General features: G+C 40.9%; 1 protein-coding gene across 1 annotated transcript in view; it reads left to right on the top strand.

Moving 5' to 3' along the window:
• BMPER (BMP binding endothelial regulator) overlaps positions 1-27,769 on the top strand; it is a 147,621-nt gene that overhangs the window by 5,310 nt on the left and 114,542 nt on the right. The window contains exon 3 of the mRNA XM_063406681.1: positions 19,029-19,128. Within this exon, the coding sequence (XP_063262751.1) occupies positions 19,029-19,128 (100 nt within the window). The remainder of the gene's footprint in view (positions 1-19,028; positions 19,129-27,769) is intronic.

Genomic DNA, 27,769 nt, shown 5'->3' with positions numbered 1-27,769 from the left:
TACCTGCTTTCAAATGCATTCACCTTATATGCTGTTAAACACAGACACCAGAGAAAGTATTTAGAGCTGATGGGTAAAACAGACCCACAGAACTTGCACTGGAAAATTGTTTTTGTGATCATGCCATGGCTGAGCATCCCATTGCAACTGTTTTTATAGCTAAAGACTTTTCTGATGAAAGGATGAGAAATGCTCTCAGCTGCAGCAAGTTCTGTGTCACATGAAGGTAAACACTGAAAGGAAATGCTGGATGTGATGGGCAGTAAGTTAACCAACCCTATGAAGAAAAATTGTTAAAAAAGGGAAACTGTTCTTTCAGATAATGGTGTGGCCCCTGACCACACAGTAAAAAAAAAGTTAGAGAACATATGATTTGGACATTATATCATGGTCAACATTAAAAATGTCTTAAGTCTTGTTGGCTTCTGAAAATCAGAGTAGTGAAACTGTGGGTAATGAAGATGAGTGAAAAAAATTTGTGTTTTAGGGAACTAGTCTGAATTGGTAATGAGGATTATAGGTAAAAAAAAAAATAATCTCAATGGTATTCATCATGGAGTTATATTGATTCACTTTGAGAAATTGATTCCAGTTATTAAACGCTTTAGGACTGCAAGTGATTATAGCTACGCTACCTAATGCAAAAATTATCTTCTAAAATTATCCTCCCACATCTGTGGAAAAATGATTTTTTTTTAATCCATAGGAGCACTCTGCACATCTTGTGCGGTTTGAGGAGCCCAAACATGTTGTGTATGACAATTTCAGATCTTTCTCTTTTATATGTGAAAATTTTGGGCTGAAGGTAGTAGAAGCATAAGTAAAATTTCTGTTAGTAGAATCAAATAAGACTTCATATATATGAAAGGCTAGCACATTTTTGTAAGTTTGGGACTTTTTGTACACTGAGAATTTTGAAATGTTAAGGGCAAAATGCTGTTAACAGACTATTAAGGGAATTTTTGATTAGATTTCTTCTATTTGAGTGTCAGCATTTGAAACAGTCATGGAATATTTAAGTCCAGCTCTGGTACAAGTACGGTAAATGATCAAATTCATCAGAGTTTTTGTTGGTACAGCTTTTTGGCTGGAAGGTATCTGACACTCAAAATAGAAGTAGGCTCACAACTGATATTATGGCATTTGCTTTCAAGAAATACGTGCTTCAACATACGCGTGGAAAAGACATAAAAATGCTGCAGCCCATCAGAAATAGGTGAAATGAGAACCTGTGCATAATTATAGGGCGAGAATGTAAAAAGACCACAGAATTAACCTAGCCTGAGTTAAGGTTCTGAGTGCTGAGTTTTTTGAAGGTGAGATGAGCTCAGCAGTGACAACGATGATGGGTGGTGGTGCCAGTGGCAGTGTGGAGAGCCATGTCATTTCATGCTGGTTTGTCATCATCTCCACGGACCCTGAACACCTCGCCAGAGGCAAGCAGGGATCCAAGAATAATGTATCTATTGGCCAGTGGTGTATGTAGTTTCAAAACGAAGGTACCAAAAATGGCAGCTGAAAGGGACAGGGTAGAAGTGAGAAACTGCAAGGAAATAGGTAAGCGTACCTCAACTAACGGTGGTCTTGACATTGCAAGGGCTTTTAGAATTTTTTTGAAGAGAATGAATGATTTGAGTTTTTGTATGGTTTTTGTGGGGAGAAAGGATCTTTTATTATCTTTTTTTTTGCCCAACATAGTTTAGAACAAAGTGAGTTGTGTCAAGAAATAGCTGATAAAAGCCAGTAGTGATCTTGACAAACCACATCTAAACCAGAGCCGTTTCCCCCAGCTTTTCTCCTCCCCACTTCTCTCCTGCTTGTGCCTCAAATTTGCCAGTTGCACCTGAGGAGCGGTAATCATATGTCTCCACCTTTTAGCACCTAAATCCAGACCAGAAGGAAATAAATGTGAGCCAGAAAGGATAACCAAGTGTTGGAAATCTGAGAAAAGTTTGGAGACAGGAGCTCAGGAAACTGGAAATCAGAGCTTTGATTGCCATAAGTTTTATTCAGCATGAAACATCATTCTGTAGTTCAAATTTCCGCTTTTAAATCCAAATGAGCAGTGTATAATTTGACCTTTGCTCATAAAAATTATGTTAAGTTTGTCATTTTAACACCTAGTGTTCTGTCTAGCTTGAATGAATAAATTGGTGAAACCAAGTGCAAGCAAACCAAAAATCTGAAGAAATAATTTTAACATTTGTTCCCCCTGCAGCCAAAATGAAGCCCAATCCTAAAAACCATGTCCTCATTGCAGACTAAAGCAGAACAGCTACTAGATCGGCTGGGGTTCTTTACCTATAGCACAGCTGATTTCTGTGGCACAGTGCACAAGTTAAAAGCACGTAGCTAGCCTGAGAGCAAGTGTTTGACACATGTTCAGTGAAGATGGCAGTGTTTTAGTACATGAGGATTCAATTGTTGTTGCTTCAAGGTATAATGCGGCCCAGATGACTTTTAGTGGAGTAGTGCATATTAAAAACCAAACAGAAAACCATCAAACAATTCTTTCATACCTATTTTATTTAATTTAATTTCAATAGTTTACGTACATCAGCTACAGCATCTACCAAGACTGCATCTTCTTCCAATTTAAATATTCTTGGTCTTTATTACTGTATAATGCAATCAGCTTTCTCTTCACCCACAAAAATAATAAACAGAGAGACGAAAAGCCTATGATACAGTAGTGTACTGGTAGTTTTCACCCCCATGTTACTCCGAAAGAGAATGCTTTTTTGATTGGTGCATGAAAGGTTCCTGAAATGCAAACATGCTCCAACACGATTAAAGTTTTATTAGGTTTTTTCCCAATTACAGATGTATACGCCATCTCTTAAATGAAAAAACCCGACACCCCACACCCCAAAAAAACAAACTCTGAAAACAAAACCCAGACACAACGCCATGTCTGGTGCAGCAGGGTGTCCCATATGTGCTTTGTCATAGAAACTAAAGAAATGTATGTACAAATATGTGTATATATGTATATATGAAGGAGGTCTTGCAAGAGAGAAGTGACTTGGATCAAGACCCAGAGGTGGATTGTGATTGCTTTGGTAGGCTCTTCTGGAGGATGATTCTGGTAGGTTCAGCTGTACTTGTTCTTAATTCATGCAAAACACCTGTGAAACAAGACTTTGACCTGCTTGACAAATGGTGTGTGGTAGAGGATGGCTACCCTGGCTTGATCCCTAAAGTTTCTATCAGCAGTTTTGAGGAATGTTCAAGTCAATTTAGTTCCATATACAGGTATGCCCACCCTGGTCAAGTAGTACCATGTGCAAAGTCTCCTCTGATTTTCTCCTTTGGGGAATAGGCATGGATTGTATAGTATTGTTTGTTGTGTCTGTCCCATCTGTGGACCTTTGATGCCCACTTTCTGCACTTCATATCCAAGAGCTTTCTCAGACTGTGGCACATCCCAGCACAGGTATGTTGACCTTCAGATCACTCTGCTTTGTTGTGACAATTATTTTGGGGATGTGGTACCCAGTCATGTGTAACAGCTTATGATGAAGCCTTTCTGGAAATCTGCAGGCTGGAAGAAGATATTTCATGTTGTTCTCAGACCACATGGGACAGTGAAGAGTTCACTACTTGCACATTTCTAACAGAATCAGCTGCACTGAGCAAATACACATATGCACACAGTGCTGAACTGATTATAGGTTTTGGCAAAGCCCTCCTGGAAGAGAGCTGGTGATATGTCACTGTAACGATGATGAAGATCCAATCCATCACGTATGAAAATGAGATTCTCTCTGGTGTAATTAAAGGATCAGATAGCTCAGATACAAAAGGATATGTATAAATAATACATGGAAAAGTATGAAGGGCACAAAAACGCTGTAAACTAAATGGAAAAATGTAATATAACTTGCAAATGTCTTTGGAATGCGTCTACAATAAGCGCAAAATGGATCAGTCTAAGTTAAGACACTTTTTTATTGCCAATAAGAAAAACATTATTAAAGAGCTGGTCCAATATCAAAATGGCATTTTAAAAGCATACGGTTACCTGTATATAGTTTTTATTAGCTTTCAAGTTTCTTCCATTGAGTTGTTAATGGTCCTTTTAAGAATTATGGTTCTGTACGTGAATGGCTCACAGTGTCAGTACTTCTGCTGCTCTGCTTTGTGCTGCTGTATAAAAATAGATATTTTTTACCCACCAAATATCTGGTTTTATTTCCCCAACATGTTTTAATAGAAAATTTGAGGGAAGAAAAATACTAAAAAGCAACCAAAAAATCAAATGAAAATGCAAGCTCTTTATATTGAACTTATGGTTAAATAAAAGGCCATTGTGAAGAAAAAAACTCCAATATTACATAAAAGCTTTTACCTGTATTACCACTATTAAAATGACTATCATACTGGTACTTGCTTAGAGTGTACCTAATAACTGGTGTGATTACTTCCTCTGAGGTCTCTTGGCCTCTTCATCTTATGCATTAAGCTGCAGCTAAAAAATTCCTATCTGTCTGTTTGGCCAATCGAGCTCTGTGCAGCCTTTTGCATCCAGCTGAATCAAGTGCTGAGCTCTGGGTCTAAGTACACCATGGATCTCATCCCTTGTCATCCCCAGAAGCTGACCTTTTGTGCTGACACCAGAATGTCATACACTTTTTGTTCGTTTCTCCATTTATTTATTAGACTCTTTTCCCTGGGTTTTTTGTTTTGTTTTGTTTTGTTTTTGTTTTTTGTTTTTGGTTTTTTTTTTTTTTTTTTTTTTTTTTTTTTTTTTGTTCTCTGTCTAGAATCCACTTGCTCTGGATAGTCTGGTGTTAAAGTAGAACTGTGTACCATCACCTTGCTGAGCAAATTACTTGTCGTCATGCATTGTCTATGATTTGCATCCTTTTTACTTGTTTTGTCATCCATTCTACACATCAACCTCCTGACTGTAGTTTTCATTTCCTGTATTGTATCCTAGATTTTTCAGAGAGGGAAGCATTGTATGTGTGTGCTGGGAAATGCTATGGCGAAAGGCAGTCCTGAGAAACAGCATTAGAGTTGAGATTATATTTATTCTTTGAGTACTAAGAATGGGGAAGTGATAAAATGCCATGTAGAAAAAAGTATGCCAAAGACCTGATGTTTTCCCAGAATAATTGCAGTCCCAGTTTTTGTGAGTCCCTGTTTTAAGTAAACCTTTTCATGAAGCTTCACTATTAGAGGTTGAGTGGGACCATCTTTAACTCTGCCCCAGAGCTCTGCTGACCTGGTTTCACTGCATTTTGCCCCAGAGATTGTCTGGTTCACACAGGACTTTGGCAGTCACCTGGTAGCGGTGCAGCCTAAAGTATGTGTAAACTCAGCATGCAGTATTGAAACTTCCTGTAAGACTTGAGAAGTTGGAGACTGCCATTTCTGCTTCACACTGAAAACCAGGTGTAGCTCAGCCCTGGGCAGCTCAGGCGTGATCCCCAGGCTTCTCTGTTGGCTGCAGGATCAGCTGCCCCTTTCCCCAAGAGCCCATGGTGTGGCTCAAATCCTCTTTAATGGCTAAACATCTTCCTTGAGACATGGCAGCAGCACCTTGCACTCCTCCATAACCAGCGGAATGCAAGCAAATATGTTGCATAGCCCTGGCCAGGAAAATCAGATTTTTGACAGTTCATGGGCTAGAAGTCTATGCGGTTTTGATTGTGTTTCCTTATTTTTTTTCTTTCTTCTTTTTTTTAACCTGCCCCTGACATGTTTATGATCAGTTATATTAAATGGCTTCAGTAGGATATGGGAGTTTCCCCAAGGCTTGGAATCATCAAAATTTGTTCTGATGGGCAGCTAGAGTCATATGTTTGCATTTGTTTTTCTGTTTTGTCTTAGGATTTATTAGTGGATGAAGAATAACAGACCTTGGTTGTCCTGAGATTGTCTCCTTGTTCTTTTTTATGTCTGGATGTATGGCTGAGGTATGGTTTGGGAGAGATGGAGAAGAGCTGATAAGTGACTGCTCTAGGGCTACCTAATGAGTATGATCTGATTGTGCCAATTAGTGAAGCATCTCAATGTTGTGTCACCTAGAAACCTCTAGGGCAGGAAGGAGCCAGGCAGGGTGACTGGCTTTGAGATAAGGCTGTTTGCTGAAGGATTGCGTGTAAGACATAAAGCTCTGACTAACCAGAAGGCTCTCCTACTACAGGGAGGCTCTTGATCATTTGTTTGTGACAGAGAATATTTTTTTTCTGTATATGACACTACCCAGATGATAATTTTCATATGTAGCACTTTACCCTTCTACCCAAACAGTCCTGGTGATTCAATCTGGAAAATGCTTCTGATTAAAAAAAAAAGAATAAAATTATTTTGGCAGACAAAATGCAAAGCATGCAAGTTCTTTAGCCTGTAAACCAAGAGTTGGTGGATGTTTGTAAGTACAGTGGATAAAAAATGCTGGAAAATGAAAATTGCTACACCTTAAAATGTTGGAGGTCTGGTAGGGTAAGGAACCTTTTTAACAGATGCATGTTTGAGGCATAATCAACTATTTCTGGAGGAAATTCTTGATGTAGACATTTAAGATGCAGCAGAATGCACTGATACTGAACCAGAACTTGTCTAACATGAAAATGCAGAGGAAACTGAAGAAGTCTGCAATTTGTATGACTTCTGGAAAATGTCTATGTATGTTCAGTTTAACTTGGCAAGGTTTTCAATCCTCAAGCAAAAATCATTTGACCCAGAAATTGATCTGAAGCTGAAATGCATAAAATATCTAGAACTTGAGGCTATGATAGTAAGAAATTTGAATGGTTTAATGCACTTGTTATGTGAGGTGTACATATCTGCTGCCTAAAACTTTGTATAATCATTTTAGTATAAAAGAAATATCTTTGATATCATTGGGTTTTTTGGAAATAATTGAACCAGTCTACATACAGTCCACATACAAAGGTGGGAGCCAAAAAAGGGAAAAAGGAAGCAAATCATGTACCAGAAAAGGGAGTTTCTCTGGAAGGCAGCCATTTGGAGAGATGGGTAGGCAGCTCCAAGCCTGTTCAGTGCGCACAAGGACTGCTGGTGGGAGAGGATGTGGATGCAGTGTGACTTCAGGAAAGCTATGCATGGCTCTGGAACCAGAGGTTAGTAAGATTTGAAGTGTCTTCTGGGGAATTAATTCGACACCTGTGTGTTTGTAGACAACTTGTGACTGTGGCCACAGGTGCTGTTCCCATCAGAGGATTTAGGTTAACCCTCTGAGCGGTGCTGAGGTTGGGCTGCTGGCCCAGGCAGCCCATGCTTTCTGTTGTCTCCTCCACTGAGAAGACAGCTCCAAACAGGAATTTCTTAGGGCTGTCATGCCGAGCAGAGAGTTGTCAGCAGTTGCTGAGTACAAGGCCTTTCCCTGAAGCCCCCCTCTGTTTTGGGGCCAAGCACCTCATGCTGTGCCATTCAGGGTTCACTGCTCTGACCTGGGTGACAGGAGCATCTGCTTCTGTATCATAGAGCTTAATAGTTGGAGGCTGAGGGAGAACAGCAGTTTATTGTATGAAGTAGTGTGTTGAGAGTCTCTGATGAAGAGATTAGTGATCTCATCTTGGTTGGGAAATTTCCCCCTCTTCTCTGGGGTAGAGAAGTGCGTTTCAATTGCCCATGTAAAACACAGCAGTGTGGACAGGCTGGATGAAACAGCTTCTCTTCTAATCCAGACTTGGCTGTGACTTGGCAACAAGGACTTTCTCTAATTGCATATGAAGGTACAATTAATAAAAATTTAATTTTCCAAGACCTCAAGTGGATATGTTTTTAGTTTTCCTTGGTTCAGCCACAGGTTCTCTGTTTTACGTGACACTTGAGTCTCTCGTCATATAGAGCCCTTCTTGTGCAAAGGCGTGAAACTTTTGGATTTCAGATCATCTTTCTGTATCCCGTAGCTGTCCAGGTAGAAGGATTGCTGCCTGAGTTCTTGCTCAAAGAGAACAGTGCTGTCCCACACAATGAAATCATGTCTGTCTGCCTTCAGGGCACTGTGGACTTTGAGCCAGGCATAATCTGTTTCCTGACATTTGAGTCTCATTAATTGGGTTAACAAGATGCTATCTGCACTCTATACTTATGTAAATAGAACCTGCTAGCAAAGATCTTAATAGCACCTGATATATCACACTGCCTTTACATCTATCAAGAGGTACCACTGCAGGAGTCACTTCCAAAAGCAGGTTGTGTTCTTGGTCCCATGGGTCCCTTTATAAGCTGTAAGAAATGCTGGTGGTCAAGGCCAACTGTTCAGATGTCTTTCAAGTGTCCCACTGGTGACCAAATCTCACTTTGTCAAGATGACAAATGACTTGTGCATACCCTGTTCACCTTCGAGCTTCGCTCTAATGTCAGCTCCATTTACTTGTCAGAAACAGGTATTTTTTTTACTTCCCACAGTGCAAGTGAGGCAGAGGAAAGGAAGGAGTGAAGGGAACACAGGCTGAGGGAAAAAAAAAACCTGCTTGTATGGCTTCTATTCAATGTATTATTATAGTTGAGATTTGCAAGCTTTGGACATAACAGAATCTGTTTGTTTGTACATGTGCAAAACAGAGAGAAGGGAATTTGCTTTTCAGAAGTGAGAACTGTCCCTGCAGGGCTACAATTATGCAAAAACATGTTTTAACCACTGGATTTTTCAAGAAGAAAGTGGTTGTGCAAGATGAGTTTCTTATTTTGGACAGCAAATTTTTTCCAGAGCAGCATTTAAAAATAAGTGTTTAATTAACAGGGTCTACCCAGAGCATAGGGCATTGTGCATGTGTCTGCACTGAAGAGCTCAACTCAAGGCTCTGAGCTCTCATGGGTGGTTTCATTGACTGCAGTGGTATTGTTATGTGGCTAAGTGATCACTGCTGTGATTGAGGGCTGTTACATCTCACCCAAAAGCAGCCATGGCCAGGCCACAAAATATGGTCAAAGTCAGCTCAAGGACTGTGAAAGTGACATTGACAGCTTTGGCTTTTAGTTTCTTCTCAATGACTTCCATATCGCTTTTGCTTAGTCCACAAGGCAAAATATGCTTTTTCTCCTATTAGCTGCAGGGTTGGCTGAAGTTTTGAAAGTCACAAACTGACTTAATTTGGCAGTGTGATTAATCACAACAAAGGAAAGCTTATTCTACCTTTCTTCTTTGCATCTGGTGGAAGTAAAGAGGTTTCAGTAGATATGAAGTAGAAACACACAGAAGTGAGATGTGTCAAATTAAACATCACGGTGTCATAACATTTTCTGACTAATTCTCCCATGACCTTGAGCCTTCCTTTGCTGGCAGCAGCTGAATCAAGGCAGCTTGAGGGTGATGCCTGCCATGAGTTGCCCATTACCAGGATGATCATGGCCCCTACAAGATTTTACTAGCAGCCAAACAGCAACTGCAGCAAAAATGAATGAGCCTTTGCGAGTTGAAGGCAGCATTAAAAGACTCTGAAAGCTTTTGCCTCCTCTGCTCCTACTCCTTGTCTCTTCTTGCTCTTCTCTATACTGACTGACAACTTGGAGGCTGTGCCTTCTCCCTGCAGACTGCTGTGAATAACCTTTTCTTATTTTCTAAAACCACTGCGTAGCACAGGCAAGATCACGTAAGAAAACAAATTCAGGGTCAGCGCTCAGTTTCCTTGCAAGTTCATTAAAACAGCAGTGTCTGGAGGCCTTTTGCCTAAATAATTTCGTAATAGAAAACAGACTCTCATTGCTTCTTTCTTTTGGGCTACTATTTTTATTTGGTTGTTGTTCCTCAAGCGTTTTGGTCCTGTTTCAAAACTTGCTTCAATTAAATGAAGAGACTTTTTTTTTTTGTGCTTTCTGGTTTAAAAGCTGTACGGCAAAACTTCCAGGAGTCCTCTGGATTATAAAGCTACGATTGACAGGGATTTTCCTCTCAAAATAACATTAGAAAACCCCAAAGTGTATCTTAAAGATTTGAAAGAAAATAAAAAGCCCCCTCCCCTTTCTCTCCCCCAGCTGAGATCTCCTGTCGTTGCTTCTGGCATGCATCACATCTTTAAGGATACAGTATCATGAGAAAACTGTCACTTGGTGATGTATTAGGGTAATGTATCATGAGAGCATCGTTTCTTTAGAGGATATGGGCAGTAAAAGACATGATTCTGGCCAGACAGAGCAGCAGGGGACCCTGCTCGTTTTCTTTCCTTTTCTTTAATGTAGCCCTGTTTTTGTGTTGAGCAGAAGTGAGTTTCTTCATGGGATATGACTTGTTGCAGAGTAAGTTAGGAGGCCCATTGGGCTTTTTAAAGTCTTTAAGAAGTACATGGGCCTCAAGGGCTGCTTTGTTCAAAGTTTTTAGAACAGACCGAAGCCCAAAACGAGAGCATTTGCCACTGCTGAAATCTCCAGTGTAAAGACCGAGTAAGCAGGCTTCAGACAGAGGAGGTAATAAAGATGTAATGACAGGTAACTATAGTTTGGATAATATATTTGTAGATTTAGCCTATCCAAATACAATGAAATGATACTTATTTGAAAAACAGTCAATGCATCTCTTTTTAATAAATGTCAAATTTTAATTCACAACATTAGAAGAAAAAATCTATTGGTCAGTATTCAGTTTGTAATAGAAGAATAGGTATCAAAAATAGGAATTCTGAACTGATAGACTTTGATTTTGATGTGCTTTGATTTTGATGTCCTTTTTATTGTTTTAATGGATTTGTTTTCTTCTTATTGACAGTATCTACTGGAAAATAACAGTGTATGCTACGGGGATAACATTACTAAAGAAACAAAAGCAGAATATTGTTAGGGCACTTTTTTGATGGCCAGGGTTAATTTTTGAGATGAGCCAGAACATGACACTATGGCTTGGTCTAAAATTTGCTGAATTCAAATGATTTAATAATTTATTTTAAACCTTTGGTGTAATCTGCTTTGCTCTCTATGAAATCACTTGATAATTCATGAGTGTCATCTTCAATGATTTTTAAGACTAGAATTTTTTTAGGTTGTTTTCAGACCAATTTTCTTTGCAGACTTCTCCTTCTCCAAGCCAGCCTATGGCATTTAAGGGGAACCAGTATGCTCCAGGAGCTGATACACTCAGGTCAGCAATGCTATTCCGTGTCTGCTACTTCAGCTGTGTTTGGTTGATCAAGCTTAGGTGGTGGAATATTTTATGGCCCTCAACTGCCTGTCACTTCTCTGGGAGAATGAATTCTTCACCAGCTTCAGACAGGGTAAACTGGACTAGGACTAGGCTGGACCATGCCTTCAGCATCACCCATTTAGCTGAAATGGGTGAAAGTCAGGAATTAATCATCCAAAAGGTTTTCTGACTGATCTGTGTAGCTGAGAACATCCAGCAAGGGGAAGATCATAAACTTACAGGGCTGGGTCAATGAGCTGTAACCTTTTACAGCAGCATGGGTACAGCAGCTGGAGCTTCAAATTGACAGGTATTTCCTGTGACTACCTTTTCCTTAGGTATTGTCATCAGATCTAGGTTACTGATAATTAGTTCAAACTCTTCTTTGACAAAGTAGAAATATAATCCTGTGAATTAAAATACACAGAAAAAGACGTGAAATTTAAAAGTATGCATCTCATGAAATGTGAAGGCGTGGTCTCCCACAAGAATCCCTGTGTGTAACCCTTCAGATTACTATGGGTATTTTTTTTACTACAGTATGAACTGCTGGGAATTTGTGAAGGCCCTGTCTCTTACTGCTAGAAAACTGCTATGCTATTCTGCTGACAGGTAAAGAGTGTTGCCTGTAACTGTGCAGCTGAAGAACTTTAACCTGAAGCTGCACTTGGAGGTGGAGACAGGGAGACAGAGCTACACAGTCTGCATCGTGCTCTGGCTTTGCAGCTGACTCAGTCTGCAGTTACAGTAATTGTGTCTGGCCATGTCCACTTGGTCCCTAAGCTCACTGGAGCAGGAATGTGCTGCAAAACATTTGATGCTCTGGGACCCTGACCCCAGCTGCAGCCTCAGTATTAATGCCAGCTAATGTGGGAGGAAGAGATGGTGCTTTCTTCTCTCCAAATATTGGTGCAGAGGGCTGCTGTCAGGCAGGGTTACGATTGCAGCAGGCCACCAAGGTCAATTTTCTTGTGCTGGTGAACATCATTAAGCAGAGTGAAAAAATAAAAAAACCCCTGTTCAGTCTGTAAGGGGTTGTGAGTGATTTGTCCTGAATCACTTCCATATACTCATGTCTTCCTCACAGCAGTGGGGAGTACCCATTTGAAGTGAATTTTGGTGTCATCTTTCAGCAGGGCCTTTGTTTTAATCATCTTTCCTAGGGAGCAGGGAGAGCTTGAATTATGAAGGGGGCTGGGTGATGCTGACTGGGCATCACCACAGGGAAGGCTGCAGCCTCCTCCCTGCTCACTCTGAGAGGCCAGATAAGCTAAACAGGTTACAGGGATGAGGGGGCAAATCGGAGGCCACCAAGTGCTGTGCTCCAAAAAGGAAAGAGAGATTGTGAACTGAACTAAAATACTATCATTTGTATCTAGTGCAATTCATGCTGAAATCATGGTCATGTTCTGCCACAGGCAAGGACTTAGTGCTAAAGGTACTGAAGCATGTTTGACTTCACTGCTGTGAGTTGTCTCATTACAATTTTACGTGCTTAAAATAATGGGACCTTTCTCTCTCTTGGTGAAGCATATGCCTTGCTTTTTGTAGGTTTATGTGAGCAAATGTGGAGAACTCTATCATTTTCCAGAGAACAGACATCATTTCATAAGGAAATATTTTTTCCACCTTGAATTTAGAAATGCAGCTAGTGTGCTAAACCATTTTTTACTGTACCCACAAAATCTGTTTTGCAAGGGAAAAAAAAAAAACAAACCAGCAGATAATTGGAAAGGCACAAGGGAAATGAGACCTTGTCCTCATCTCCCTTGATAGTGGTTCAAAGGGTCTGCAAACATCTCTCCTTGGGGGGTGATGTCTCCTCCCTGAAGCCTAATTGTGTGGCTCTTGCTCAGGTAGAGAGATGCTCATGGAAGATAACAGTCCCACAGTTTTAGCAGGGATCTGTTGCTTGCATCAGCTCTGTCAAGTAAAGGGAAGTTTGTAAATGGACCTGAGACAGAGAGTTCCAGGCAGGAGTGCCAAAGAGGCAAGGGCACTATTTTTGGAAAGAGCCTCAGGATTTGTCTAGACCATGAGTTAGGCATGTGTCTGAGCCTGTTCTTGAGTTCAAGTTGGCCCAACATCGGGGTTGTTTGCACGTAAACACTGGTGCAGGTACAGGCTTGGGAGCTCCCAAGCTTTGCTGAGGGACAGAGCCTGTGACCAGTGCTGGCCCAAACCTTTGCTCCTGTGGCTTGTGTAGCATGAGCATGGCTTCTTGTGTGCTTGAGAGGATGCTCTGGCTGTGTGCAATATCTGGCAGAGAGCCCAGCAGCATGGCCCAGGAGCACGGGGATCACGGCACGAGGCGGGAGCCTGCGTTCGAGCCTGCCCTTTGCCTGGTGGTGGAGAGGCTGCCTATGTGAATTGAATACACTTGTTTCATTAATTTTAAATGGCCCTTTCTTCTTCTAAGGTCACATGTGTGTATTTGAAAGCTCCATCCCGAATTCCTCGGGGGTAACTTTTGCCATTGTTTGAAAATTTTTATTGTTTTCATGGGTGATCCCACAGGCTTCTCCTAGCAGAAAGTTAAGGATGCCCTGAGCTACTTGGTGAGGAGTCCTGTCAGAATTACCAGTGGGATTGTGATGAATAATGGTACAAAATGAATGTTTCCAGGATTAGTCATTAATGGTAGTTGGTATTTCTACCTCATCTGTTGCTCTTGCTTTTATTATTTTTTCTCTCCACAGCATTTTTTTGGTTAAATGAAAGTTTAAGTAACATTTTTCCCATTCAGTATAAATAATTAATAACCTCAGGGTATCAGAAATGCAGTGCAAGCTTCCTCAAAGCATTTTCAATACATAAAAAGAAAGGAAAAAAAGCAACCCCAGACCATCACTGTGGACATCTGGCCCCCTGAGAAACCACATCTGCAATGTTTTCTGCAGCCAGCTGCTACAGCACAAGAGTGGACTCAGGATACCATTGATGGAAGGACTCCTTGGTACCATTCTGAAGAAATGAAGCAGACTCCTGTTTTTCTTTTTTTTTCCCCTCTTGAAGCCAAATCCAGGTTGAAAAGAGCCATCCTCCTGGTGGCTGCTGTGAGCCGGCAGGAGTCCAGTGGGGAACCCTGTAGAAAGTTGGCCGTGGCTTCCAAACTGTGGTTTGGCACATATCCTCTCCAAGATCTCTGCCAAATATTCAGACTCCTTTTAAGTGTGTGTGTGTGTGTTTTTGTTTTTTTTTTTTTTCTTTTCATGTTGGCATTTTATTTAGCTGTACCATATGAGTTTAAGACTGTTAGTTTGATATAATTTGTCGCCAGAATGGGCTGTTTTGTGTGGGGCTCTTTGATGGAAGGTAGAAATATGAAGTGTATGTGGAAGGTGAACAAATTGCGTTGAGAGGAGGTTGTAGTAAAGGCAACATGAAGCAGTAGCAATGATATTGGGTCTGGTTAGTGTATCTCTGCTGTGTGAGAATTTGACATCACCTCTGCATGCCAAGTTAAGGAGACCCTTGGTTCTCACTGGCAAAGTGTGAGAGAGGGGAGAAACAATTTGCTGGGACACCCAGCAAAATTTCTGATCTTTCCCCCAGATGCATTAAAACACGAGTTCTCCAGCAGTTGTGCTTGGTGAGTGCAGTGAGGAGCCCAGGGTGATCCTCCAGCACTTCCCTCAATTTTCCTTTCCAGAGGAGTCTGGGATTCCAGAGTGAACCCTTTGCTGAGCTGAGTGCTGACTGGGGAGTTGCGTCAGAAGCGGCAGCATTGTTCTGGATCAGCCTGACCTCTTTTAAAAAAATACTTATTTTTCCAACACTAATAGAAACCTTAGCTGAGGTTCTGTCCCTTTCTGTGTATGTGTGCCTGAGCACTAAATTAAAAAAAAAAAATCCCAGATGTGAATCTATAAACCATCTGTTTAAAATAACTATTGTGCAGGACTATAATTAAAAGTTATTTATTATGAATCTTGGGATCCTATTATAGATTTGACTGACTCCCAGGTTTCTGACTTAGCAAACAGTTTATGTATTTATGGGCCATGTGTCTCTTCTGCACTTCTTGGTGCCAGAGTGCATGTCCTTTAAACAAAAGGGAAAAAAAAAATCCCCTACCCTCCCATAACTGTTGGCTGCTGGCTGTTGCCGTCTAAGAAGTTTTCTCTTAAGAACAGCAAAATTCAAAGTATCTGAGAGCTTTCAACAGGTTCAGAGACACTGTTGACAGCACAGATGGAGGCTTGGTAACACAGCTCTCCTGCATGCAGCTACTTAGTGACTTTCTAAATCTATGGCTGGGACAAGTAATGAAATGTTATGATTACTGGGGGTAGGAGGGGACATAATTGGAAGGAAAGGATTTGTTGCTTAAGTCCCATTTGCTCTCAGCCTCCGCTTTGCCCTTGTGAAATGGGAGGGAAGAAGGCAGCAGAAGCGAAACAAGCAGATGGACAGTAGACATTAAGAGCAGTGTTTTGGGCAACTGGGTGAAGCAAAAAACCCGGCCTCCAGATGACAATTACTCTTTTGTTTTATTTTTGTACTTTTACACCCAGTGGACCCAGGAGATCTGCACTGGATAATGCCTGACTGCAATAGACTAAACAATGATTTACCAGCCCCCTTTATCTGCTGCAGGCCTGTGATGGATCCGCATGGTACATTAACCCTTTCCTCCACATCTGCTGACCTTGTTTTCCAAAAGATACAGTGTTGAGATAAAACAGTAGGACTTTTAAAAAAGAATTTTGGCATAATAGTAATAATACTAATAGAAGCAGTAGGAGGATGCACTTCCCTGGAGCTACACTCATCTCCTCTTCAAGAGGGATTTTGCCATGAGGACTATGCCAGGGCAGCAGTATGTTGCAATTGTGGCTCTACTGCATGTTTTTTCAGCAAAAGGCCCCACGAGGAGTGGTGGGGCTGCAACCCTGAGTGATGCTATACCTCACACTCTGGAAGAGCAGCCCAGCCCTGATGACAGGGAGTTAGGCAGCTTGGGGTGACATCTGAAACAGCCTGTTTTGAAGCCGTCTGGGCCTTGCCTATAACAAGCTAGAGAGGATGAACATCAGCTTTGCAAATCCTATCCTGTTTTAGTGCTTAGCTGCTCTTCTTGTTCTGGCAAAGATTGGCCCTATTTACCTGGCATACATGGAGCAGCCCTTTAAGGCAGGAAGATGCAGCTTCTCCTCCAAGGGACAGAGCTAACCTTCCTTTTTAATTTGGGGAAAAAACCCCACTCAAACAAAAAACAAATGAAAAAAATGCAGTGGGTGGTGAGTATGGCATCTCCTTCCCACCTTTTAGCACTGTGCTGTAATGACTGAGCTTTGAGTCAGTCCTCCAGATTTGCTGCCCTCCACATCCAGAGGCAATTCAATGACTCACCTCCTGCTTTCCCCACAAGTACCCTTGCTGTAAGAGCCAGTGACTTGTGGGAGCATGAAGAACAAGCCCCTTTCTGCTGAAGCCAGGCCACTGAACAGCAAATAGTTTAAAGTCTACCGAGATACAGAAAGGAAATGTAGCCTAATGCTTAAGACACCCTCCTAGGGGGAAGGACCCTTCAGTTCCTGTCACTGCACTGTGGGCCACTATTATTCTTCATGTGGAACAGCTGCTTAATGCAAAACAGCCCTTGGCATCAGCACATGAATTCAAAATCTTCCCTCTCAGAAAACCTGCTATACCAGCAGCTTTGCTGGTGATAAGGAAAGAAGAGCAAGACCCAAATTCGGCTGGCCCCCTGGGGTGGCTCAGTGATATCAAGCTCATCACTGGAGAGAATTTTTCTGATTTTAGCAGTGTGGGGGAAACAGGAAGCTTCTACTGGGAATAGTAACTAGCAAGTATCTCCTGTTTGAAATTCGTGTGTTGGGGCCATCCTTAGGAACTCCTTGCATTCCCAACCAGAAGAAACCATGTCAGCATGTACCTGAGGGCAGAAGGAGGGAGACAGCACTCAGGGGAGAAATTGCCTGGTGAGCTGGGCTGCATGAGGAATTTGCCCCAGTAGGTCTCTGTGAACAAGGGAATTAAAAAAAAAATGCAGAGCTGTGTTAGTTTTTTGTCCCTCTCTCTGCCATCTGCAACAATAATGTTGTCCTTGAGGAAGGAGTCCAATGGGCAGCTGCCCACTGCCCCCCCTTACACACATCCAGCCCAGCCAGGTTGGTTCTGAAGGGCACTCTGCACCTCGCTTCTCTCAGAAGCTTCTCTCTGCATGCTGCATCTCGGGGAACTGTGTTCTCCACAGGAACAAATCCTAAACTGGGTTTTGCCTTTCCTTCACACCCACTTTCATCGGGCAGAAGGTTTTCCCACAGATGAAAGTAGCGGAGCTGATAGGCTCATCAAATCGTTCCTTAAGCAAACTCATGAAAGGCAATCAGACCCTAGCAGAACCCTTTAAAATATAGGCTGTAGTTGAGTTGGTAAGCTCAATTCTGCTGCCCTTCAACAGACTTTATGGGGCACCATGTTCCTGTAAAGGGAATCAAGATTCCACTGAGCATTTTAGAAGAGATATTGAACCAGTTGCAATTCTGTGTTGTGGCTGCTTTATGCCAGTCCAGAGCTACAGACCTGCCGTAAATTCAGCCTAACCTGCTGGTTAACTTGCATTTCTGGTTGCTGTGCAGTGCTGGAGTGATGCAGAACAGGCAGCACGTAGCAGTGACCTGGCTTTTTACAGTAAATCGTTTGTGTTGCTGCAGCTGTGCTTTAGGGCTTGTTTCACATTTGCTGATTTCACACTGTCTTGGTGAGAGTGAGTCCTCATTTACACTGATAAGACTGAAGTGCCTTTATAGCTCCCATCAGATCAGGCAGTGACTTTGAAGTAAATAAACCTCTGATTTTAGACAAAGGGCTGGGGTGTAATAAAAGCTGCATGTTATTCTTCACAGGCACCTTGAATAAGGCCACAGGGAGCAAAATAAAAAGACTGGAAAGCACAGCTTCTTTTTCTTTAGTTTTATGATTTACATTTTTCTAGCCCTTTGATTTTTTGGTCTCTAATTAAGTCATAAGATTGGGTGAGGTGTGTACTTGCATGTACAAGATGGCCACCTGTGTCACCTAATGAACTGAGCTACTAATTATAGGTGGAGGTGACTTCAGAGGGCTACTTTAAGTAAGGAATTTGAAGTAGCAAAATTATGCTAAAAGAAACACCTAAAGTATTTGTTTTCTGCACCTATTTAATGGCAGGGGTAACCAATAGGGTTAACACCACTGAGGCAAGGTAGGCAATAAATGGAGTATTTCTGCTGCCTGCTGTTGCACATCCTCTATTGACATTCCTTAATGTGGTCAATGTGCTCTTTGGCCTTGGGAAATCATTGGCTTTTTGCCACAGCAAGATGACACTGTAATGTACAGTGACTTTGTCTGCTTGTGGTGTTTCATTGATTCTCATAATTTTGGGGAGAAAGATGAATTACACTAATCTGACATACTACATAGCAGCCTCTTTAAAGAACCTCTAGAGGAAATTGATTTTCTGCAGTGGCACAATTTTGTCTTCTCTGAGGTTACCACCTCTTTCTCTGCCGTTTGTCCTCCTGTCACTGTAAGAAGCGATTCCTGAGCTGTGCAGTTCGTGGGACAGCTCCTCAAGACCCTGAGGATGTTTTAACAAGCACATCGTGTAGGTAGTTGTTCATTTAAGTAATATGAATTTCTTCAGTGCAGCACATTTTCTGTATGAGACTGGTTGCAGTCACAAATTATTGTCTAAGTGGGATTTAAAAGCCATTTACTTGGGCTCCTGGATTACTCAATGACTGTTTTCTATGTTCCTTCAAGAGACTTCAAGAGAAGAAAGATGCATTGAATCACAAGGACCTCTCCTGAAGCAAAAGAGCAGACTGCCGGTCCCAGATTTTATTTTCTGAATTGCAAGAAATGGTAGCCTTGGGTTTGGTTTGCTTGCAATAGCTTTTGTCTCTTTTTTTTTTTTTTCCAGAATAAGGAAGTGACGTGCAAAAGGGAGAAGTGTCCAGTGCTGTCCAAGGACTGTGCTCTCGTCATTAAGCAGAGAGGAGCTTGCTGTGAGCGTTGCAAAGGTGCCATTCCCTTCCTGTCATTTTCCCTGTTTTTAAAATGTTATCAGTGCACATTCAGGTTGCCAAAATTGGACTAAATTTGCAGTTTCTTGTCTGTCACCAGAGGCTACAAGAGGGCAGTAACCATAACTGAAATATATATGTTTACAACGCTGAGGGAAATACATAAATTCACATATTTGTCCTGCAATTATTAGTTCTTGCACAGCAGCAATCCTTTAGAAATACATCTTTTTTTATCACTATGTTGTCAGTTTTTTAAGAGTTACCCCTGTTCTGATTTTATCAGAAATACTTTAGGTCAACATCGATCTACTAGCAGCCACCGGTCAGTAAGGATCTCTTTAACTTTTTATGTGGTTGGACAGAATAAGAATAATACTTCTGAGTAATAAAAGGTGGGGTAATTGTCTGTGGCTATTCCTATTTCTCCTCATACTGGAAACAAACCAAGCAAACCTTATTAGTTGTCTTAAATGTTTCCTGATTCAAACAATAATATTGTGGACATTTTTATTAAAGCCAAATAAGCAACAATCTGAATATTACACATTTATTTATTGACTAGTACTGTGTATTCCTAGCTGTTTAAAATGACATAATGATCAAATAATAATAATAAAAAAGTGTAAGCATGCATGGCATGTATCTGCTATGTTTAACCACATAAAAAATATGCAAGTAGATGAAATTGAAAAGTAGTCCTTTTTTTATTTATATTGGTGCAGTAAGCACAAATTTTGCTGAGGGACTTGAACAATCAAGGAGGTGAAGAATGTCAGCTTGATTTTATTTTTCCTCTGTCATTTTTAATTCTCCACTGGTGATTGTGTGGGATTAAGAGGGAGATAGGGTAGGATAAATTATTGGGAAATAAAAGCATTTCTTTCCTTCCCAGAGGAAATACAGATGCAGGAAAACAGATTATGCTGAAATTCAGATGGAAGAGACATGATGGATGTGTATTTTTCCTGGAAGGTTGCAGAGGTGTGTTAGATGCTGTGCTTATGATTTGCTTTTGTGCTGCAGCTTTGGAATAGGTTTGGCAAGCCCCAGTTTGAGGATTTGTCTAGAAACATGACACTTAAAAGAGAAGGAAATGAACTGGAAAAAATATTAAAGCATTACTGAAACAAGATTTTGAAATTACAGATTTTGCATAAATTACATGTAATTTATTTCTTTTGTCAAACCATGCTTAATATCAGCTTTGAAAGAAAAGGTTGCTAACTGTTGGTTGGATTAGGATAGAGTTTGATTTTTCGATTTCATAATGGGATGTGTATTTGCTCAGTGGTCTGAAAATTCTGTATACATGCATGTGTGCATGCATGCATGCCAAACAAAAAGAATGAATGTTTCAAAGCTGAACAAACAATATTTTAATTCAAACAGTATTTTAATTCAGACTCCTTTTAAGATTTTCTGTTTATCCTGAACTGGGGTGGGTACCTATTGATAGGATTGAGCCTGGCATCTGCAGATTGGTATGCTTGACATCTCTAATGGGATAATTAATAGAAACTATTCAAAAATAGAATTAGGAGGATGAGTTAGCTAGGGGGTCCTTTGAATGTATCAATGGACAGAGAGATCCCACTAATAGGGATCTAACAAGATCCCTCACAAGGAAACTGCTGGAGAAACTAAGCAGCCCTGAGATTTTAGAGATACTCTTCTCATCAGCAAATAAGTAACTAGTGTATGGTTGTTTTCATAGTAATAAAAGATTGCCAACATATCCTTGCAAAGATCTCAATTTGTCAGAGTGTTCAGAAATGATCTAGAAAAGGGGAAAAGAGGGACAGGAGGTTTGCTGCTGTTTCACCTGATCTCTGTAGCATGGTAAAGGAAAAGAGCCTGTGTAGGGCTGCAGAAGATTCTCAGGGCACTGAACACTGATGACAAAGCAGCAAAGGAAGGTAACGTGGATGGGAACAAATGGATGCACACAGGACAAAGCAGTCCTAACTTTCCAAATACAATACTGGGCTCTGAGTTGACAATTAGTGAATGGCAACTGTTTCTGAGTGTTATAAAAGATACTTCTGTGGAACCTTCAACTCAACCCTCAGCTGTTCTTCAAAGGGAAAATTGAATCCTGACTTTGTTAGGAAAGGAGCAAAGTACAAACCAAAATGCCCTGTTTCCCTCTGGGTCAGACAGGCTGCTTATTCCCTTCTGGAGGCTAAACTAGAGCTATGGACCCTGGTCTGTATTTTTCACACTTCCCAAGGTGTGAAGTAGTAGCTGTTATCAGACAAGATTATTGACTAGAAGGGGTCTTGGTCTGATCTAAGAGGGCAGTTTCTATGTGCTTAAAATGCAAGAAGACCATTAAATTTCATATTTCAAAGAAAATAAATGCTCTCAAGCACTGAATTTTCAAAGTAGATGTGAAATTTCTGAGTAAGTCTTTCTGCACTTTCTGAAAGGCAAAGCAAGATATGCACCCATTTAACTCCTGCAGTCTTGACACCACGCTCTGTCACCAGGTTGTTCTGGTTCCAGGGGAAGAGGCTGATGGAACCACCTCTACCCCAGGGGAGGCTGCTTGCTCTCCCACCACTCTGAACACTGCTGAAGATCCAGCTCTGTTCTGTGTGAGACCTAAAATGAGTGTCCCATGGTGGGTAACTGGGGAACCAAGGCTGCAAAACCAGCCTGGCAGTGCAGCACTTCAGCTGCTCCCTTTGGTGGCCCAGCAGCTCCCCGGCACTCCCCACACAGAGCTCAGCTGCAGCCAGGACTTGGCCCTGCAGCATTTATTCTCAGTTACTATTTTGTCAAGCTGCCAGAGTGCCCATGGGGAATGCAAGCAGGAAAAGGGAAACGGGGATTTTTTGGCTTTTTTTTTTTTTACTAGTTGCATTTCATCTAAACATGAACAAAAATGTTACCAAGGAAAGACAGGAGAGCCTGATGGCTTTTTTCTTGGCTTTGTTCCCAAAGCCTGGGAGAGCTTAATCAGGCCTTGCAGGCTCTTGCCAGTTCTCTTTGATAGCTTCACCTCTTCCTTCCTTGTGAAGAAATGAATGAGTGAGTGAGTGAATGAATGACTGCTGCTGTCATCTGAGTGCAACATCAGGAGCACAACATTAAGACCCAAGGGCACGTTCCAGAGCGGGCTTGTGTAGGAAGGAAGCCAGCCATTTGTGACCTCTGCCAGTGCATTTCATTCTATCATGAGGAGCACGAGGACATTCCTTGCCCATTGCAGGGAGGTTGGACTAGATGACCTTTAAAGGTCCCTTGCAACCCAAACTGTTCTGTGATTGTATCTGCAGCAGTGCACACATCTGAACTCTCCTATTCAGAGCTTTGCATACAGGAGAAACTGAATCGCTGGGAGAGAACTTTTCTTTCAAATGGTTGTGTGCTGAGCCCAAGTCCCTTGCTTCCATTTGGGTATTCCTGTGCTGTCACAGCAGGGATGGACAAAGAAACCTGTTTCTTCATGCACCACAGCCAATCTTTACTGTACCCAGCCAATATTTATATAGTTTCCTAAAAGTGTTGTGTTGCATTCTAATTGGTTAGTAACTTTTGGCTTACTCAGTTCATTGGTTAGTAGTAGCTTGTGTGTGTGTCTGTCAAACACATCTAATGATGCTTACGTACCTGTCTCCTAAATAGAAAATGTTTTACAGGGGTAAAGTCTTTCTTCTCATAGGTGCTCATTCTTTTCTCACAGGAACTGGTCAGGCCAGCTGTTAGCTGTACTTAGCCAAAGCAGCAGGCCTGAGCCATGGTTTGACAAGGCCTTTGTTTGTGAGGTTTTACTCATATGCAACAAGATGCTACTTATATCATTTCTAGCATTTCTTCTTTCATATTTTGTAATAAACAGAAAAAGTAACAGCCGCTAGTACAGCTTTTGCAATCAGAAAATTCCCTGTGGTGGAAAGTAGCATATGAAAAGATCTGGCTTTTCTTTGTCACAGAATCACAGAATATCCTGAGTTGGAAGGATCCAACAAGGATCATCAAATTCTGACTCCAGGTCCTGCACAGGAATGTGCCTGAGAACATTGTCCAAATGCTTCTTGAACTCTGTCAGGCTTGGTGCTGTGACCACTGGAGCCTGTTCCAGTTCCCAAACACCCTCTGGGTGAAGAACCTTTCCCTAATATGCAATCTAAACCTCTCCTGACACAGCCTCATTCCCTCGGGTCCTGTCCCTGGTCACCACAGACGAGAGACCTGTGCCTGCCCCCCTGGCCCGCTGCTTCCCCTTGTGAGGAAATTGTAGGCTGCAATGAGGTCTAAGATTTAAATTAAGATTTAAATCCTCCAGACTAGCCATGTGTTTTAACACTGTTCTTGACTTTAGGCCCATAGGACCTTGATTGTTAAGTCAGTGGGGCAAAGCTCACCTTTGCTGTGTGTTTGGGAAAAGTCTAGAACAGAGAAATGTGGGCCCATGATTGTGGCTCCCTGCTGCAAGGAGAATGCAGGTGACTCAATCTGATAGGAAAAGTTTTCAGTAAGATTATTCTTTTGACAGATATTTACTGTAGTTTATAAAACGTACCACATAGCTCTAGCATGCTATTCATTTTGAAAATACTAAAAAATTAACCCTTCTTGATACTTTTGCATAGGATAAATAGGCCACTTTTCATCTCTCATTTTATTTAATAGAATTAATGAAAACCTATGAGATCACTGAGATTATAGAAATAGATTGGGCAGCATTATCTTATTCACTTGGATGGAGACCTGTCACTTAGATAAAGAGCTCTCTGCACATCACATCAAGTAATAAGTTATTTGCACTCTCAAGAAGTGGTATTATTGGCTCAGGACTGCATAAAATTTGCATTTCTAAAATTGCGTGCCATATTCTACTCTCTTATCTTAAGAACCTTCATCTTCTATGGATGTGCAAAGACAAAGTTGATGGGAATTCTTTTCAAACAAAGAAAATATATTCAGAATTTTCTTTCACTTCCCACGTGCAATTTTTCATTTTCTGTCCTTGTAACCTTTTAAGAATTACTGTTGAGGGCTTTTTTTGTTGTTGCTGTTGTTTTTTCTTTTTAATAATTAATTATTGATCTTAGAAACTTTTGTACTATGCTCCATTGATATGGAAGCTATCAGAGAATGGAATCCCAGCCCAGGCAACAACAGTGCTGGGTCTACTAAATATTGAATATCCAAAGATAGCATGGTTAATTGTGCATTTTTTGGACAGGACATCAAATACTATGGTTAAGGATTGCAGCCAATTTCAACTATTAGAGCTGGCTCACAAAGGGAGATAGAGGGAGGTTGTAAGATTGTCAGTGTTCTGGCTGCTCTACTGACACCCTGCAGGATCCATACGTACCTCTGTGCTTTGTTTGCCTCTGGACACCCCTGGTATGAGGTACCCAACACCATTTTGGTGTCCTGCTGCAAGACTGACAGGGGGACCTTTTTGTGGGGCTCCAGTGGGGCACTACAACTTGCAGCCCAGCCTTGCATGCTTTAAAGCAAGCTGTCAGAGGCAAGGGATAATACATGGATGGAGGGGGATGGCATGTGAAGATAATAGGTATATTTTCCTAAAGAAATTGCTTGCACCTTCATCTGAATAATCTAGACCTGGCTTCTGTCAGGGACTGGCTATGAGATAGTTTGGGGACAGAATCAAGTTTTAACTTTTCTTCTGGCCCTTCTCACTGCTTCTGAGCCTCTTGGTGTTCCAGCTCTAAACCAGAAGGTCCATTTCTTGAGGCTGGATGTTCAGGTTCATCTCAGTGTTCATTCAGATGTTAGCTTTGTATCTGAAGAAAAGGCAGAAATTTTGAAGCAGTGACAAATAGCCACCAGGGACAGTCCTATTCAGTATCATCACAGTGCCATCTTTGATTACTTCTGGTTATATCTAAGAAAAGGTCTCTGTCCCTTCATCCTTTCATTGAGCTGACTCTTCTTACAAAGGTCTTAGCAGATACATTTGACATCTCTTGAATGTCTAGTGTTTACTATTGTGTTCAGTAGCACCTCAATCCAGATACTCTTACTAACTTGGTGAATATAATTTTCCATTTATGTAAGAAAATTTTAATGAACAGTCTTGTTGTGTTGTCATAAAGAGTTTTTCAATCAAACATCATTCACCCAGATTTTCACATTGATGGTTTTACACTTAATGTTTCTCTGAACGAAATGATAAGCATGTTAGGACATGTAATACTGGAATAAGAACTTTTTTACTATTTTGAAGGTGTAAGCTGTACAGATAATGGATGATTTTGTTGGTGTGAGAAAATTGAGTACAAGAGCAAGTAATTTTGTCACTGAGCAACATCATTCATGACAGCCCTCATAAACATGAGAGGTGAAAGTTCTCCAGGCTTGGCAAGCATGTTGAGTATCAGCTCAAGGTTCAATGGCAGCTGTAACTGTATGCCATTTTGAATTGCAAGGTTCTTAGAAACCCTGCAGGGAAAATTTTTTTCACCCTATATATGGAGCACAAGACATTTGGGAAGGTAAATTCCATTCCAGTGGTGTGCAAGGGGCAAAAACAGCACTGGGAGGAGTTGATGTCTTTGTTCCTGCTGCCATTTGCTCAGCAAATATGGGCTGCTTTGCATCCTCCGTATGTGAACTGTGAGGTCCTAGCACAGCTCACCCCCTGGCCTCTTCACTCTGCTGACTCTGCTGTGCTGGGGAGCCTTTATATGGCCCCTGTGCATCCCTTGGGTATTGTGATTGCCATGGCTTGGCTGCAAATAGGTTTGCTTGTACTTGGTTACACAGGAAAGAGTTTGGATGTTTAGAGCTAGACTTGATAAGCATGGGAAGTTTTGTATATGTTTTCATGCTTCTGTGTTGACAAATGAAGACCAGGGTTACTCAACAGGAAGTTTAATTTTCTGGTAGCTGTCAGTGGCTCTACCATCACTACGACATGTGAAAATATATTTCATAATAGGTATATGTGTGATTCACAGTTCTTTTATTTTGGCTAACTGATTTCATGCTGGGGAAATACTGCAGAATGTGCAAGTTTATTGCTGGTGGGGTTTTTTTGTTTAGGGTTTTGAGGTTGGCTCTTTTTTTTTTTTTTTTTTTTTTTTGGCTAGAACTGGTATGTAGTGTTAGCATGCCTGGATCCCTCCCTGAGGATTAATTTATCAAACACTAAATAAAACATGTCTTCTGACTCTTTTCTTTTTCTTAATGTTTATTTTCCATGCCAATAGAGAGGTTACGTTTTTTAAACAGAAAGCGGAGGGAAAGCAAAAAAAAGGCTTAGTAGGAGAAGAAAGATGCTGAAGAAATGAGGGATGAGGAGCCAGTCTATTGTGCACCAATCTATCACTTTCTCTTGGGAGAATAAGGAAATGACTTGTCTATAAAATTCTCATTAGACTAAAATAAGCACAAGTTTCTTCTGGAATCTAATTAGGCAATGTCAAATTGAGTAATAAAGAGTTGTTTTTTAATGAACTCCTGAGGACACTGGCTGAGCTTTAGCACTACTAAAGTGTCTGTTACGGTCAATTTTCCTATCTTCATGGTACTGTTCTGTGGGTGCGTATCTGGGGAAGAAGAAAAAAGGGTCATTTATCAGAGTTGTACGATTTGGAAAGACAAATGGCTTCCTGATCATCAGCTTGTCCACATGCCAATAGAAAAATCTGCTATAATTTGCCTCTTTTGTTATTCTAGTCCAATTCTCTGTGAGGATGCTTGTTTTAGAATGAAATAGGTCTTTCAAATTAAATTGGCCAAGGGTTGGTTTATTATATTTGAAACAAAGGTGCCCAAGTATGGCATGCACAATTTTGAAACAAAGTAGCTAAATAATTATAGTAGAAGTTATTTAACCATTTTAGCATCTGGGTTTTTGTGCCAAAAGAACTAAATCTGGAGGATCATTTTGCCTTTAAGAGGTGACTGTAAGGTAATTACCATTAGTTTCTACTGCATATGCCACAATTGACCAACTTCAAAGTATTTAGTGGTTTGGTTAGATTCAGATAAGCAACTTTAGGCTTGCATGTTTATCCAGGACTTATCTGAACTATTTGGGTTGAAGGAGGTAATGGCAACAAAACCTACAACTAACTGAGAGTTAATATTTTACATTAATAAAACACCAGCTATTTTTAAAGAAAGGAGCAGGAAAGACTGAAAAATTAGGACACACTCCTTGACTGATGTGAATCACCTTAGCATTTTTAAAATTGATGTAGACTACTAATATTTAACTTCCTTCCATAGGTGGAATCCTAAAGGTTTTCCTTATGGGGAATATGAGAGAGGATCAAATTTACTTACTAATGTCAAATCTTTAACACACTCCTTAGAGCGTTCTCAGGCTTTTTGGGTTCCCTTCTTGAAAACTTCCTCTGTAACCCTGTTAAAGTTTTCTTTAAGTAGGTATTCAGGCAGAAGTAAGTAAATAGTGTTTAAGTGATAGTCCTAAGCTCTGATCTTTCTTGATATATTATTTTCTTCTGCTCTTCTTTTGAATGGTGGATGGAGAAAGTAAGTTAATGTACTAATATTTCCAAAGGGCTTTTGGAGAGAAAAAACAAATCTTAAAAGCTTTTTAGGAACTTCAAGTATCTTCCCCGTCATACTCTTTTGTGGAAGTTGACATCAAGGACTTTGCTGATGCCTTTGAACACAAAAT

Source organism: Prinia subflava, chromosome 1 (genome assembly GCF_021018805.1).
Source record: "Prinia subflava isolate CZ2003 ecotype Zambia chromosome 1, Cam_Psub_1.2, whole genome shotgun sequence".
NCBI lineage: Eukaryota > Metazoa > Chordata > Aves > Passeriformes > Cisticolidae > Prinia > Prinia subflava.
Note: the sequence above shows the minus strand (reverse complement) of the source record. Positions and strands in the feature narration are given on the sequence as shown.